The 17126-nt window shown below is 31.3% G+C and overlaps 1 protein-coding gene across 2 annotated transcripts; it reads left to right on the top strand.

The window, feature by feature from the left end:
• Window positions 1-2397: 2397 nt before the first annotated feature.
• Window positions 2398-15726, top strand: LOC138311801 (uncharacterized). Of its 2 annotated transcripts, XM_069252993.1 has the most exons (10): window positions 2398-2537; window positions 6591-6639; window positions 8553-8762; window positions 10342-10542; window positions 10805-10822; window positions 11722-11742; window positions 11938-11958; window positions 12268-12288; window positions 12747-12802; window positions 13643-15726. In XM_069252993.1, the coding sequence occupies exons 3-9, from the start codon at window positions 8571-8573 to the stop codon at window positions 12777-12779; spliced, it is 507 nt and encodes a 168-aa protein (XP_069109094.1). In that variant the 5' UTR covers window positions 2398-2537; window positions 6591-6639; window positions 8553-8570; the 3' UTR covers window positions 12780-12802; window positions 13643-15726. The 2 variants fall into 2 exon arrangements, with proteins under 2 accessions (XP_069109094.1, XP_069109093.1); XM_069252992.1 differs by lacking the exon at window positions 2398-2537 and having other exon boundaries at window positions 6302-6639.
• Window positions 15727-17126: the final 1400 nt, after the last annotated feature.

The raw sequence follows: 17126 nt of genomic DNA, 5'->3' as shown, positions 1-17126 counted from the left end.
CCACTTAAGAGCCAGGGTAAGGAGTAGATGGTGGAAAAACACTGACGTAGCCAGAGAAAAAAAAACACCCACCAGCGTTCAGTTCTTCAAAATTGATCCTCGTGGGATTCAAACTCACGAGTATGAATAGTGGTAGTAGTAATAGCATATATATTACGCTCACCACTGGATATGCTAGAATACCTAATGTGAGCTACACACATCAATGCATGTCAAAAATATGACAACCAGTACTTAAGTAAAAGCTATTTAAAGTACATTTCTAAGTTAATCTAAAAGATCATGACGCATATTCAAATACGATGTCAAAAGAAGTAATATATCGAATTCTTAATTGTATATTGCCAAGTTCAGGATTTATATAAAAACGAGACAAAACGGTAGAATCGTTCGAATTAAGGATATTATAGAAAAGTTTATAATAGAACAGGAAATTTGATAAATATTAATTGTTAGGTGTGACCATTACATCACTTCCCCAAACATCCCCACAGTGGTATTTATTGTATCGCCATATCCCTACGAATCCCTATATACGAATATATATAAATATCGACCAATCACAAGCCGTTGTTTTGTTACCATATTTACAAATGTTTTCATCGAAATTAAAACAACATCTAAAGTTTGACTAATCAGAAATGGTAGCCTTGTTGGTAGGCGTTTCGGACAAATAAGGGTCGCGTGTACCCCTCATGACCATGATGAATAATACGAAGAACTTCAGAAGTATGGAACTATCTTAAAATTACCATAAGATCACAAAGCACCTAAACCTGTTAAAAATGATGAAAAAAAATGAATGTTTAAATTAGTTCTCGCACGTGTTCGTATGTAGTTGCCTTACCTATGGTAAAATTAGTTTATCTCTGTATTTTTCAATTATAGAGCTGTTGTTTAAAACGTGCTGATATACTTTTGATTTCACTATCATCTAGATTCCTAGGATCATCCAGGCTCCAACATGCATTGATTATAAAAAGTGTTCTACACTGTAACCTTGCCTCGTGGATCGGATACTTCGGACGATGAGATATCCTTAGATAAGTGTAATACGTATTTTAACTGATTTTATAAGTTAAATTCCAATTGAACTAAGTCTGTTAACACAATTACCTGTGTATTATTTATAGCTCTGATTCCAAGTAAATGAACACTTCCAGGAATATTTAGGTTTATATATATTCTAGCTTTTTTAATATTTAAAGATGGTCCACCGCCGACAGAGCATAAACGATACTCAACATTTGAACAATGATTGGTGTTTATAAATTAATCGTGTATATATATGTCTAATTAACACAAAAGTAATATGAAATATTTAATTTTGCTTTTGGTTCATGCGCAATCTGTAATTCATTCCATATAGGACATAGTGCCATGGATTTTTTTCAGGACGCAATTAATTATTTTTTTAATATTTTTTTTTATCTTGAATGAAGTAAAATTAGAAGCTAAAACTCTTCAATTGTGTTAATTGTGTAAAGTAAGTAACTTTTGTAACTGAAAAAACTGCTAATTCGTCTGTCCCTTTTTTTGATAGAGGTAAAAAATATACTATTTGTCAGCGGTGGAGCATCTTTAAAACCTTTGGAAGGGATTTGGTTGATCGAAATGAACTTTCATTAGATAAGCGTATGCATTTTAATTTTGCTCAATATATTTAAAAAGACAAGAATACTTTTTGCGAAATTATACCCATATCCCGAGGGCTGACTTCAAAGCTCGAGGGTCGGTAGGGGTGTGATATCTAAATGGTCATGTTATTAACTTTCTATCATATGTTTTGAAAAAAAATGAAATATTTACATCATACTTTTATTGTTTATCACAATTAAATAAAATCATCATATTTTACCATTGGCTGTTATTCGTAAAATGTTGTTATAAGCTTCAGAAAACCATAATACAAGTAGGATAGTGATACTTGATTTGATGTCTTTCTGTGAGATCTTCGATGTCACGCCAGGTAAACCCCCGTAACGCTCCAATGGATAAATCGTTAGTAATAACATGCAAATATCTTTCAGGGTAGCTTACACAGCGATTTCTGGGTTACGAATATAGTATTGCGCAACGTAATGTACTACAGTGTACTATAATTAGCTACAGGTATTTTCAGTATATTAACTAGGTCATTGGAAAACACATTTGGCTTTAAATAGAATTATGTACATCTATATTTAGAATATGTTCGGGGTGGGTAGGTTCTGCCCGAATATATACACAGTAAATTACTACAGTTTAAATGTAAGGCATTAAAGGCTTAATCGATATTTTAATATGTTCACCGAAGTTGTGTGACATTTACAGATACCCATCTACATTACTGGAAGTTTTTTATTTACCTGGAATCAGAGCTATATATAATACACAGGAAATTTTATGAATATGGATATTTGATTAAGACGTAGTTCAATTGGGATTTCCAAAGTAATAAACTTATATAATAAAATCAAATAAAGCAAGTCAGCACCACATATTTCAGGATACCACAGGTCGTCTCATCATCCACATTAGCAGAATCCCCAGGCAAGGTAAGAACACATTTTGTCATCAAATGCATTTTTTGCTATTTTTTATCAAAACCCTGGTGCTGTCATGAACATCGAGATAAATCTTAATATGCTGATCGGAAGATCTAGTGATAGTGAAATCGAAATTACATCAACAAATTTAAACAGATCTTATTTGCATATAAAAGATTATTGTTAAACATAGAATTACTATAACCCTCAGGTAAGACAAGTAAACATGTTTTAGTAACGAATTTGACATTCATTACCCTTTAGTAAATATTTATGTATGAATCTCCTGTTTTGTGGCTAAAATAGTTCCAAGCTCAAAAGAAGTCGAAAGGTCATATTGGTTTTGTTTCTTCTTCTTTGTCAATCAGCAATGTCGACATTGTCTTGTTTCTGATTGGTAACAATTGATTTATAGTCTACTTTCAGTAAAAACATCAACACATTGCAACAACAGCGGCTTCTGATTGGTCAAAATTTAGAAATTAGATTTCGATAAAATTAGTATATAGGGATTTAATCACAATACAATAAAGTGTTTGGGTGACTTCTGTTATGATCACCCATTACAATTAACACTTATTGAATTTGGAAGTTTTTATTTTATATACAGTCATGCACAATTTTCTATAATATTCTATACTCTGATCTAATCTGTTCAGCTCGGCTATTTATCTTTAGATATCATAACTGAATATGCATCAGGCTCTTCTTAATAAACTTATAAAGAAGTGTAATTGTTTTTTTTTTTTTTTTTTAATTTAGATTTTTTGCGGATAATTCCGTTGCATATGACCGCTTTTAGATTAAATTCTAAAAACTAAAATTACAGTATTCTCTTATTCTGTCCGATACCAAAGGAAAAAGCATAGAAACTTAATAGCGTAAAAAAATACAATAAAAACAAAAAGAAAGAAAAAAACTTCATGTGAAAATTTTGCTGTAATCAGAAGTAAGAATTTAGAGCTTAAAACTTAATATTTCTTGTCTTTTAGAAATTTACTTTCTCACCTCGAGACCAGGACATTTCATCGGAGAAACCGACCGATAAGTGTTTTCTTAAAGAGAAGAATGCTTTAATTTGGCCTACAATCGATGTGATGTCAGGGCACTTTGTATTTTAAAGATGTCTAATTTAATTTTGTTTGAATATCTTCCATTAAAACATCTTTACGCAGTACTTTGTTTGCGTGAAATATCCTTGAATATTCATTATAAAACTTCATATGTGCGGGTTTTTTTTAAAATTTTTTACTGTCGCTTACTCTAACTTTCGGAACATAGGCCATATGTATAGGTATCACAAGTAATTCATTATTTATAAAGTCCTCATCTTACCGTGGGGTTAGGCGGAAATCTTGACCAAACGAAGATAAAATAAAATAAGTACATACTTCATTTATACGCACGTGCAGTATAGACAGTTTAGGTTTTACCTATACGACGGAAATATTATTATTTCATTCCTATTCCGTTCCCAAAGTTATTTAAAGATGCTCCACCGCTGACAAATAGTATTTTTTTCACTATCAAAAACAGAAGCAGACGATTTAGTATTTTTCTTCAGTTACAAAAGTTACATGTACTTACTTTACACCATTACCAACATTGAGAAGTTTCAGATCCTAATTTTAGTTCAAGTTAAAAATATAAAAAAAAATTGCATCCCGAAAAAAGTCCATGGCACTATATCCTATATATGGAATGAAGTACTGATTGCGCCTGCACCAAAGGCAAAATAGTCTTTTTTATTTTATTTTTTTTTTGTGTTAATTAGACATATATATATACACGATTAAACACCAATTATAGTTCAAATGATGAATATCATTTATGCTCTGTCGGCGGTGGAGCATCTTTGATAAAAACACTTTTTATTATTACTCAGCATATTAAAAAGACTACATATTATTTGTAATATAGGCTCAACACAAAGCTCCCTCCTCGTTCCGGGGGTCATCGGGTAACCCCGTACCTTGTAACATAATTTCTGTGTTTTAAATTGATCATGAATTAACAAAATTTAAATATCCTATTGTGCAAATAGAGAGCTATTCTCAAGAGAGAAATTCTGAAATAACAACCTCTTTATATTTTACTGGAACAATTCAATAATTAATATTGACCTGACAAAATATGGAGTATACGTATATGCCATAAAATATGTTTACAGACTGAAGAAAATGCCAATGTATGCATGTAAATGTCTCAATATCAACATTGCAATTTTGAATGAAACAATACAAAATGGTGGCCTTGTTGGTTGACGTTTCGGAGAAATAAGGGTCGCGTGTACCCCTCATGACCATGATAAATATTTACGAAGAACTTCAGAATATGGAACTATCTTAAAATTACCATAAGATCACAAAGCATCTAAATCTGTTTAAAAACGATGAAAAAAATGAATGTTTAAATTAGTTCTCGCACATGTTCGTATGTAGTTGCCTTACCTATGGTAAAATTAGTTTATCTCTGTATTTTTCAATTAAAGAGCTGTTGTTTAAAACGTGCTGATGTACTTTTGATTTCACTATCATCAAGATTCCTAGGATCATCCAGGCTCCAACATGTATTGATTATAAAAAGTGTTCTAACCTTGCCTCGGGGATCGGATACTTCGGACGATGAGATATCCTTAGATATGTATAATACGTATTTTAACTGATTTTATAAGTTAAATTCCAATTGAACTAAGTCTGTTAACATAATTACCTGTGTATTATTTATAGCTCTGATTCCAAGTAAATGAACACTTCCAGTAATATTTAGGTTTCTGGAAATTCTAGCTTTTTTAATATTTAAAGATGGTCCACCGCCGACAGAGCATAAACGATACTCAACATTTGAACAATGATTGGTGTTTATAATTAATCGTGTATATATATGTCTATTTAATTTTGCTTTTGGTTCATGCGCAATCTGTAATTCATTCCATATAGGACATAGTGCCATGGATTTTTTTCAGGACGCAATTAATTATTTTTTTAATATTTTTTTTTATCTTGAATGAAGTAAAATTAGAAGCTAAAACTCTTCAATTGTGTTAATTGTGTAAAGTAAGTAACTTTTGTAACTGAAAAAAACTGCTAATTCGTCTGTCCCTTTTTTTTGATAGAGGTAAAAAATACTATTTGTCAGCGGTGGAGCATCTTTAAAACCTTTGGAAGGGATTTGGTTGATCGAAATGAACTTTCATTAGATAAGCGTATGCATTTTAATTTTGCTCAATATATTTAAAAAGACAAGAATACTTTTTGCGAAATTATACCCATATCCCGAGGGCTGACTTCAAAGCTCGAGGGTCGGTAGGGGTGTGATATCTAAATGGTCATGTTATTAACTTTCTATCATATGTTTTGAAAAAAATGAAATATTTACATCATACTTTTATTGTTTATCACAATTAAATAAAATCATCATATCTTACCATTGGCTGTTATTCGTAAAATGTTGTTATAAGCTTCAGAAAACCATAGTACAAGTAGGATAGTGATACTTGATTTGATGTCTTTCTGTGAGATCTTCGATGTCACGCCAGGTAAACCCCCGTAACGCTCCAATGGATAAATCGTTAGTAATAACATGCAAATATCTTTCAGGGTAGCTTACACAGCGATTTCTGGGTTACGAATATAGTATTGCGCAACGTAATGTACTACAGTGTACTATAATTAGCTACAGGTATTTTCAGTATATTAACTAGGTCATTGGAAAACACATTTGGCTTTAAATAGAATTATGTACATCTATATTTAGAATCTGTTCGGGTGGGTAAGTTCTGCTTGTTACCCGAATATGTACACAGTAAATTACTAGAGTTTAAACATGAGGCATTAAAGGCCAAATCGATATTTTAATATGTTCACCGAAGTTGTTTGACATTTACAGATACCCATCTACATTACTGGAAGTTTACATTTACCTGGCATAAGAGCTATATATAATACACAGGAAATTTTATGAATATGGATATTTGATTAAGACGTAGTTCAATTGGGATTTCCAAAGTAATAAACTTATATAATAAAATCAAATAAAGCAAGTCAGCACCACATATTTCAGGATACCACAGGTCGTCTCATCATCCACATTAGCAGAATCCCCAGGCAAGGTAAGAACACATTTTGTCATCAAATGCATTTTTTGCTATTTTTTATCAAAACCCTGGTGCTGTCATGAACATCGAGATAAATCTTAATATGCTGATCGGAAGATCTAGTGATAGTGAAATCGAAATTACATCAACAAATTTAAACAGATCTTATTTGCATATAAAAGATTATTGTTAAACATAGAATTACTATAACCCTCAGGTAAGACAAGTAAACATGTTTTAGTAACGAATTTGACATTCATTACCCTTTAGTAAATAGTTATATAGGAATCTCCTGATTTGTGGCTAAAATAGTTCCAAGCTCAAAAGAAGTCGAAAGGTCATATTGGTTTTGTTTCTTCTTCTTTGTCAATCAGCAATGTCGACATTGTCTTGCTTCTGATTGGTAACAATTGATTTATAGTCTACTTTCAGTAAAAATATCTACACATTGCAACAACAGCGGCTTCTGATTGGTCGAAATTTAGATATTAGATTTCGATAAAATTAGTATATAGGGATTTAATCACAATACAATAAAGTGTTTGGGTGACCTCAGTTATGATCACCCATTACAATTAACACTTATTGAATTTGGAAGTTTTTATTCTATATACAGTCATGCACAATTTTCTATAATATTCTATAGTCTGATCTAATCTGTTCAGCTCGGCTATTTATCTTTAGATATCATAACTGAATATGCATCAGGCTCTTCTTAATAAACTTATAAAGAAGTGTAATTGTTTTTTTTTTTTTTTTTTTTTTTTTTTTTTTTTTTTTTTTTAGATTTTTTTGCGGATAATTCCGTTGCATATGACCGCTTTTAGATTAAAATTCTAAAAACTAAAATTACAGTATTCTCTTATTCTGTCCGATACCAAAGGAAAAAGCATAGAAACTTAATAGCGTAAAAAAATACAATAAAAACAAAAAAGAAAGAAAAAAACTTCATGTGAAAATTTTGCTGTAATCAGAAGTAAGAATTTAGAGCTTAAAACTTAATATTTCTTGTCTTTTAGAAATTTACTTTCTCACCTCGAGACCAGGACATTTCATCGGAGAGAACCGACCGATAAGTGTTTTCTTAAAGAGAAGAACGCTTTAATTTTGGCTTACAATCGATGTGATGTCAGGGCACTTTGTATTTTAAAGATGTCGAATTTAATTTTGTGTGAATATCTTCAACTAAAACAAATCTTTACGCAGTACTTTGTTTGCGTGAAATATCCTTGAATATTCATTATAAAACTTCATATGTGTGGGTTTTTTTTAATCTTTAACTGTCGCTTACTCTAACTTTCGGAACATAGGCCATTTGTATAGGTATCACAAGTAATTCATTATTTATAAAGTCCTCATCTCACCGTGGGGTTAGGCGGAAATCTTGACCAAATGAAGATAAAATAAAATAAGTACATACTTCATTTATACACACGTGTAGTATAGACAGTTTAGGTTTTACCTATACGACGGAAATATTATTATTTCATTCCTATTCCGTTCCCAAAGTTATTTAATAAAAACACTTTATTATTACTCAGCAGATTAAAAAGACTACATAATACTTGTAATATAGGCTCACCACAAGGCTCTCTCCTCGTTCCGGGGGTCATCGGGTAACCCCATTCCGTGTAACATAATTTCTGTGTTTTAAATTGATCATGAATTAACAAAATTTAAATATCCTATTGTGCAAATAGAGAGCTATTCTCAAGAGAGAAATTCTGAAATAACAACTCTTTATATTTTACTGGAACAATTCAATAATTATTATTGACCTGACAAAATATGGAGTATACGTATATGCCATATAAAATATGTTTACAGACTGAAGAAAATGGCAATGACTGCATTTAAATGTCTCAATATCAACATTGCAATTTTGAATGAAACAATACAATTTTCATTGATTTTGTAATTTCTTACAGTATTGGTGATTTAACATCATGGATAACAGATCATGTGCGATGGTTGGGGAAGGTGTTGCTGGTGCCGCTATTGGGGCCCCTTGTGGCCATATCGTGGCAGAGGGACTCGCCGTAACCTGTGAAATGTGTGGATTAGCATGCGCAACAGCCGGCGCCTTAATAGGAGCCTCCATTCTGTGTCTTGCGTGTTACGCTGGAACAAAATTCGGGGTAAGTTATGCTTCTTTTAAGAATTGTATTAAACTGAAAAACTTGACATCCTTTGTACCTGTTGTATTCTTCGTTGATATTAAACCTGCAAAAACATCTTAAATAGGATGGTGTCTTTCAAATGACATTCTCGAATTTGATCAGATTTACACTAGATCTAAAGTTTAATTTATTAAGTGACATGGAGACATGTTTCCTTTTGATACTTTACGTCTTCTTTTCTATCAATAATATGTACGCAGAATTATACAAGGCCTTAGATTGCTAAAAGCCCTAAATATTGGAGCTCTCCTTTCTCCCCGAAATCTCTTACTTTGTTACGTCCCCTTGCCATGGCCTCACTTTGATGCCTTGAGTGCAGCATGCGTATTCTATAACAAAGGTCATGTGATTTTCAACCTAGCCAAGACACAGTGGATTCCGATCTTATTTTGGTAAATAGTGCTAAGCATGAAATTGTTGATCGACTTGGTTGCCAGTTGACAATTCAATACAAAAAGTTTAATGGACTTTCCAGAATGGTAAGACTTGTAGTATGTTTTAGTGAGATAATATCATAAAATGAGTTAGAGATTCGCTATTATGAGGGATTCCGTAGAGAAATATTGGAATATCCAAAAGCACATATGCATACTCAATGTAAACAGGGAAGGTAAAGCTTAAATGACCTGAGGTATTTATACTTGTAGGATGTCCAGTAATATAAAATCAGATTTAATCAAATGACTTTAAATCAATTTCATCACAATACAGTCTATTTCATTTTCTTTATCAAAGTTTGCTTGTCAGTATGCAAACTTTCTTAGTAGTAATTACCCATAATCTTTGTCACTAATCAAAGCATCCATTATTAAAGATTTTATTTCTGCCTTTGTTAGTCCGTTTGCTTGTGTACTGCCCTATCTTAAATTCAAATAATAAAGAGTGTGATTCCTCGTCTGAGGTTGCTCTAAAGCATTACTTCTGATTTGAAAGGCCACATAGAAATATAAAGTGAATGTCTCGGTGTATTTTATGAAAAATTATGAAATTATTTAGACAAGCGTAAAAACCATTCTTGATAAGTCAAGGGTTATTATCATTGTACTATATCATATAGTAAAATTGCAAGTATTTCAGGAGAAAAACCCTGACCTAGCATAGGTCTACAGAGACAACAGAGAGTGACGGTGTAACGTTATTTAACGTTATTTTTGTTGTACCAAAGTAGCTGTCTCATCTGTTGTCATACACAGAGCGTTTCGTTTTGGTATGACATACCCCAAGAGTGGATTTAACGACAATGACATTAACTCCTGGAATATCGAGGATGGCATACCATCCTTGATACTCCAGGGATTATTATCATTGACATAATATCCGCCATACTTTGAAGGATACTGGCCTTCAGTTGAAATTGGATGATTTGTATTACCATAACAATGACTACGTGACTTTTTGAGGTTTTTTTTATTCTGTTTGATTTGCTAATATTATGATATGTTTCGGAAATTATATTCTTCTTATTAATATTCATTATTTCATGGTTTTGAAAAATACATAGAGAAGAAATTATCCGTGGGATATTTTATTTCTGTAGAAACTCCACCCGATAGGCAAAGGGGCTGTGGTAGTTTCGTCTACCGGTGCAGGCGCCTTTGCTGGCGCCAGTGTAGTAGAATATGCTGCACTTGGCGCAGGAATAGCGGCCAGTACACCAGCAATGCTGGCAGGTGCAGCAATTGGGGTTGTGGTTGTAGGGGGAGCGGTAGCTGTTGGACATCTGGCTGCATCGGCTGATGTAAGTATTATATTTTAAATCATAAATGTCCATGTTTATATCCTCTTTCCGATTGGGATGATATAAATATCTTTCTCATTTAAAGTAGTCTTATCACAGTTGCGATGGAATCAAAAGATTAATTGAAATAGTATCAACGATCTAATGATATATAATGATAATATAAATGCATATGAATTATGAACAACTAGTTATTGTAAAAATGGGTGACAAAAATATTGTACTTTAATTTACTATAAAACAAAACAATTTTTCTTTACAGGAAAGGAACAGACTGGAGGTAAGAGAAAATTACGTTTCAAATATTATATTATATGTTAAAGTTATACTATACCTAACTAGCAGCAACAAGCCAATTTAAATTCGACCCCGATCTTGTTAGTATTTGTAGAAGTAGTTCAAATTAATAATTATATTGACTTCGATTTAGTCCAATCTCTGCATGATTTACAACAAGACTTTTTCTTCAAAATTCTTCTAATCCATGGATACAGATATTGGGACTTTGATAGGAACATTCTGATATCTGATGCACACATCTATATTCTGTCAATGTAACAGTTGAAGTAATGTCCCTCAATTGTTTTCATCGTTTAGTTACTGTTATCACTATCAAATTTTGTCTGGCTTAAAAAGATGCCGACTGTTAAAATTACAACACAATGACACCAGAAAAATGCATGTCATTTGTTTATAACTAACAAATTCAAAATATTAAGAATATATCATTGATTTATTGAGGGGTATTGTTTTCTAATCACCTAACCTCAAATTAATGCTTGGAGTTTGTGCACCTGTAGTTAGACCACGTCTTGTTTTGAACTATTCATTTTTTTTTTTTTTTTTTGCAAAGATAAAAATCCAATCAATCAAATTACTACATTGTTTATTCAATCATTTCAAATAAATACTACATTGTTTATTCAATCATTTTAAAATGATTTGAAGCTACGAAAGAATAGAATACCTACACATATACATAAATAATATAGATATACTGACAACAAAAACAAGTCAGACTTGCAATCAATATAAGTAGTATGTGTGTATATTTGCTTTTTACATGATCATACAGCGTACACAAGTAACACTTGACCAAAAACATTACCTATGCGCTTCATTTTTAGAGGAAAATTTTCTAAGTATTGATTATTAAACGATAACTTTGCTTTTTTGTAGAATGAAATGCAGGAATTGAGGGTAAGCATTCAATATATAATATTCTCTTTTTTCGTAATCTTGAATTTATATTCACATATATAAATATATTCACTGACAAATGAAAATATAAATACCATGCAATGACCGGAGAAAAGACTTCATAGCAAAATGCAATATAACTCTATATATTTGAATATCTTAATAGTAATTCATGCTATTGACTTGCTTTTTCAGTCAAATCAAGACAAAATGCAAGTAAGTAAGTATGTTTTCAATCAGTTATACTATCTTTAAAAAGTTAAATTTATTACAAACTGCTGAAATTTAGAAAAAAATTTAAAGATAAGAAATTGGCCTATTTTTTACATGATATGAGGTCATTTGTTTTCCTCAACACATGGTGTGCCAAGGAACATTTTGTATTATATTGAACCTTTATAATGAATTTGATAATTTGAGAGATCAATACTATTATTCAATGATGATATCAGGATTTAGTTACCATTACCATTGAGCTATCCGATGAATAACTGTTTAAAATAAAATTTCTCATACTTTTAACAGGGCCAGCTGGACGCCATAATGGTAAGGATTTTCTTTACTTTAAATCAAAAATAATTTTTTTTTTTTTGTTTCTGGCTTTTTGATTTGCCTATTTTTTTTTTGTATTCCACGATGAAAAAAAATATGGGAATGGCGCGGAAATCCGACGTTATCGTGACGTCACAATAGACACATTTAAGTTGCGTATTGATTTGGCAAAAATAATCGCTTGGAAAAATCAATGGAATCGTACGTGTAAACGTATTTCATTTTATAAAGTAGCCTGAAAAAATAATTATAAGCAATTAAAAAAGAGTGACTTCAATGCTTAATTACAACTCTATGAACGTAAGTGATAAACAAAATATACTAACAAGACAAATTAAAGTAATATTATACTGATACACACACTTATGAAGGATTATCTTACTTAAAGAAACAACTTTCCGGTAAGACGTTATGTTGGGTTTTTAAAATTTACATCTTTCTACTTTTTTAAGCGAAGCTTGGAAGGCAGGACAAGTGGATCGTAAGCTGGCTCGATAAAGTGAACAAGGTAATTTTATTTACAAGTACAAACACAATATGTCACTATTTACCATCATGCTTATACTATATATATTAGTTTAGATTAATTTCTATCCACTTCTCCCATTATTATACATGACTTTGGATCCTACATTATTATTTAAAATCGCTCCATTGTAATGACTTTGCCTGTTTGCTACTACTATATAGCCAAAGAAGTAAGATATGTTTTAGCGATAAATTCAATATAATATGTCTACGAAAATCTTAAACAGGATAAATTAATTACATGTTTTGATATATTACCACTAGCCTTTCACCTCTGTGACGCGAGTACGACGTCCATGTAGGTACTTGTCAAGTGCTGATCACTTGTCTGGTTTTTGCTCGGGTACTCCGGGGTCCTCCACCATCTAATCCTGACACGTCCTTAAATTGCTGTTAATATGTTGTTAACCTAAGAGACCCATTTTCTTTTCTTATCTAAATATGCATAATACAATGCTTGCAATGAATGTTAGACTCCCCATTACAGTGCGTATTGTTTAAGCATTACATGAATATTTTACTTTTAAAATATATAAAAGCTAAGCACAAATAAACCATTATGTTTGACCTGAAATATATATATATAACTTTTCATCAATCAGAAAAAGTTATGAAAAAGACTGTTGATTTAAAATCTCTTTGTAGTTAATAATTTGTGTAGTATTTATAGATAAATACTACAGATAACAATTTGTTATTTGTTCTGTGTCTGTTTTCGTAGATAATGTACCTCAAAATAGTGTCGCCATGATAAGGCCAATCCCGAAAAAAAGCCATCGGTATCATTTACATGTTTTATAATTCATTTATATTATTGCAGATCGTGATGAGGACTACGGACTTATTTTTTTATGAAACTTAGAAGTGGATTGCTTTAAACGAAGGATGCACTGAACTCTAAACGTATTCTAACTTCACAAAAGGACTACCACAATTTACATTATTGTGTGTTTGTTATGAAAACTTATACATTCTACATATTAATGCAAAACAAACTTAATCCCTTGTTTTCCTCCTAAGTCAGACAGAAAGTGTAAATTCAGTCGGATTTTCAGCAAGATGCAGCATTTTTATTTCTTCTTCATTGAATTTAAAACTACGCGAGATTCAACAAAAATAAGTAATGTGTATTGTTGAGTTGCTTTTCACACGAACCGATGATGGTTAAACAGTTTGAGGTGTCTCCGGAGTTTTCTTTTTAAAAACTAGTACTAACAGATTTCCATTTTTTTTCGATAGTGGCTCGTAAACAAAATGCACCATTGATACATCAGCTACATAGCTTACATATGAAAGAGAACCATTTCTTGTGCTTAACAATCATTTAATTAAATTGATAAAAATAAAGAAATTGTAATTTTGAGAAATAGTATTTAAATTAGTATACATTAATTAAGAACCTGCCTTATCTTCCTGTGTTTTTTCTTTAAATGGAAACGTCCTACAATAATTCTAAAGCTGGTTATTTCACATATATCACTACGTAATTTATGTTGGTATCTTTTCATGATCTTTTAGGCATTATATATTGTATATTGATAATTGATAGAGAAGATGCTAGCAGAGATATACATTTGTAAATAAGTATACATTACATGTAACTATATAACTGTATAATATCTATATAACTATATGAATAAATATTTATGTCTCTGATGAAACTGAACCCTGATCTCTACTCATGTGATGTGTACGTTTTTGCATAATATTTCAGTCTTTGTTCTCTAGTGATAAAGGTAAAATATGATATACGTTGTGTAAACAGATCTTGTAATACAAAGATATAAAAACATGGAAAAAATTGTATGTAAGATAGTACGACGAATAACGATTATTGGACTGAAGTTAGGGCGATCAGAAAATCAATCAACTAACAATCGTTTCAGAAAACATGATGATGTTACTGTCAAGGTCACAAACCTTGCTAAATATCACGCAATTTCCATGTATGGTATATATTGAATTCAAGTCCATGTTGCAGAATTCCTATCATAGCGGGAGATTTTCAGCGAACAATCGCGACACGAAAGATATTTGTTCAGACTTCATATAAAATATATTAATATATTTATTTTTGGCATCACATTTCGATTATGTGGTACCTATTTCTTTCATTTCCATATACATGTACATTTTACTAATGCTTCCTTTACTAGGTCACAAAATGGAACACTTGTCAAGAAAGATAACTCGAACATTGTGTATCTTCTCAAGATGTATAACTCATAAAGCCTTAGTACTATATCAAAGCGAACCTTACTCTCCGTGGAGTTTAAAGTATTATCTAAAATGGTAACGAAATGTCACCATATCAGATATGACATTTGTTTAGCGGTATCACCCGACATTTGTGTACTTCATACGTTAATGCAGTTATATCATTCTGAAAGTTATTTACAACATGATTAATATATCGTCAGATATGTATTTAAATTCGCTGGGTAAATACTCTAACACTATTTTGTGTTTTATCCGAACAATACGCATGGCTAATATCTTCTTGGTTACCATTGTACCTGAAGAACGCGGTTCATGTACTGTGTTGTACTATCTCAAGTATAAAAAGTATGAAGTGTATTAATTTTGTGGTGTTATCATGTCATTAAAAACCTGGCTATCTCTTTCTTTCATTTTTCTTTAAATGGAATCGTTTTACGGTCAATCTAGATCTGATTACTTCAAAATAATCACTATTAAATTGATGTACTTGTCTTTTTATGATCTAGTTGTGCATTTTATATTTTGTATATTGATCATTGATAGGGCTAATTTAACCAAAGATACATTTCATTTATCTATAAAATATATATAAATAAGTATTTATGTCTCTGATGTAACTGAAAATTGACTTTTACCCTTGTGATATGTACATATAGTTGTGAAATAAAGCTTGATTTGAATTTGTATCATATTTTAATCTTCATTGTCTCGTGAAAAAAGATCAAACATGATCTGCGTTGTGCTTACAGGAACGGGTATTTATAAAAATCATCAAAAACTTCACTGTTGTCGACACTCTGTATAAACTAGGAAGACACCTATATAGACAATGCCCTGCTGTCTAATCTCATTGAATTTATCAATAACTTGTTTAAAATTGAATTTGATAGCGGACTATAATTCACACTTTTAAATTGTGCATTATGTCGATGTTCACAAATATTACAGTACATGTAAAACGACATTAATTTCTCTCCATGATCCTTACAATAAAATTAGAAATTAAAACGTACATACATATCTAAATCTTGTAATACAAAGGAGACACAAACACGGATAAGTCTGTATGTGTAAGATAATACGGATTGGATGTGGGACGCTAAGCAAATCAACCAATCTACAGTCGTTACAGACAACATGCTCTTGTTACTTGTTACTGTAAATGCCACAGAAGGTTGAATGTCATAATTTCCATGAAAGGTATACTGATTTATATTAAATGTTATAGAATATTTATAATAGCAGGATATTTTCTGCGGAAAGTTGCAACACGAGAGAAAATTGACTCCGACTTTCATATGTGAATTCATATGAAAGATATTGATTATCTTAATTTTGACATCATATTGCGTATATTACTGTGGTTTTGGTACCCATTTCTTTCTTTTCCATATACATGTACATTTAACTAATCCTTATATTACCAGGTCACAAAATGGAACACTTGTCAAGAAGGATAACTCGAATGTTGTGTATCTTCTCAAGAAATATACCTCATGTCGCCTTATTAATTTATTAAAGCGAACCTTACTCTCCGTGGAGTTTATAATATCATCTAAAATGGAAACGAAATGTCACCATATCAAATATGACATTTGCTTAGCAGTATCAACAGATATTTGTGTACTTCATACGTTACTGCAGTCATATCATTCTGATAATTGTACGCAACATGATTTATATATCATTACATTATGTATTTAAATTCGCTTGCTAAGTACCCTAACACTGTTTTGTGATTTATCTGAACAAGGTTTATGTCTCCATGCTGACCATTGTATCTGAGGGGCGCGGGTAATGTACTGTATTATACTTTTTGAAGTATTTTTCGTCAGTCATATTTTTATATATATTACTTATAATAGGATGCAATTTAATGACTTTCATGTTTAATAGATAAAGGAAAGCCGATCTACTGTAGGACAAAACTCCGACCTACTTGCAATCAGAGTCTTGAAACACACCTCCCTTTTATTTGAAGATAGTGTTTAAAACACTGTTATTTTGAAATAGATGTCTTTATCTTATTTTATTAATATTTAAAAAAAATGTACTGAAATGCAATAATGTATATCACTGTTACA

The sequence above is a fragment of the Argopecten irradians genome, unplaced genomic scaffold (genome assembly GCF_041381155.1).
Source record: "Argopecten irradians isolate NY unplaced genomic scaffold, Ai_NY scaffold_0121, whole genome shotgun sequence".
In the NCBI taxonomy this organism is placed as follows: domain Eukaryota; kingdom Metazoa; phylum Mollusca; class Bivalvia; order Pectinida; family Pectinidae; genus Argopecten; species Argopecten irradians.
The sequence above is the reverse complement of the archived record's forward strand: the minus strand, read 5'-3'. Positions and strand labels throughout refer to the sequence as shown.

Coding starts and splice junctions, on each gene's coding strand:
- LOC138311801 (XM_069252993.1), top strand. CDS start 8,571: ATGGATAACAGATCATGTGCGATGGTTGGGGAAGGTGTTGCTGGTGCC. Junction 11,743..11,937: donor ATGAAATGCAGGAATTGAGG/GTAAGCATTCAA, acceptor TTGCTTTTTCAG/TCAAATCAAGACAAAATGCA. Junction 11,959..12,267: donor CAAATCAAGACAAAATGCAA/GTAAGTAAGTAT, acceptor TACTTTTAACAG/GGCCAGCTGGACGCCATAAT.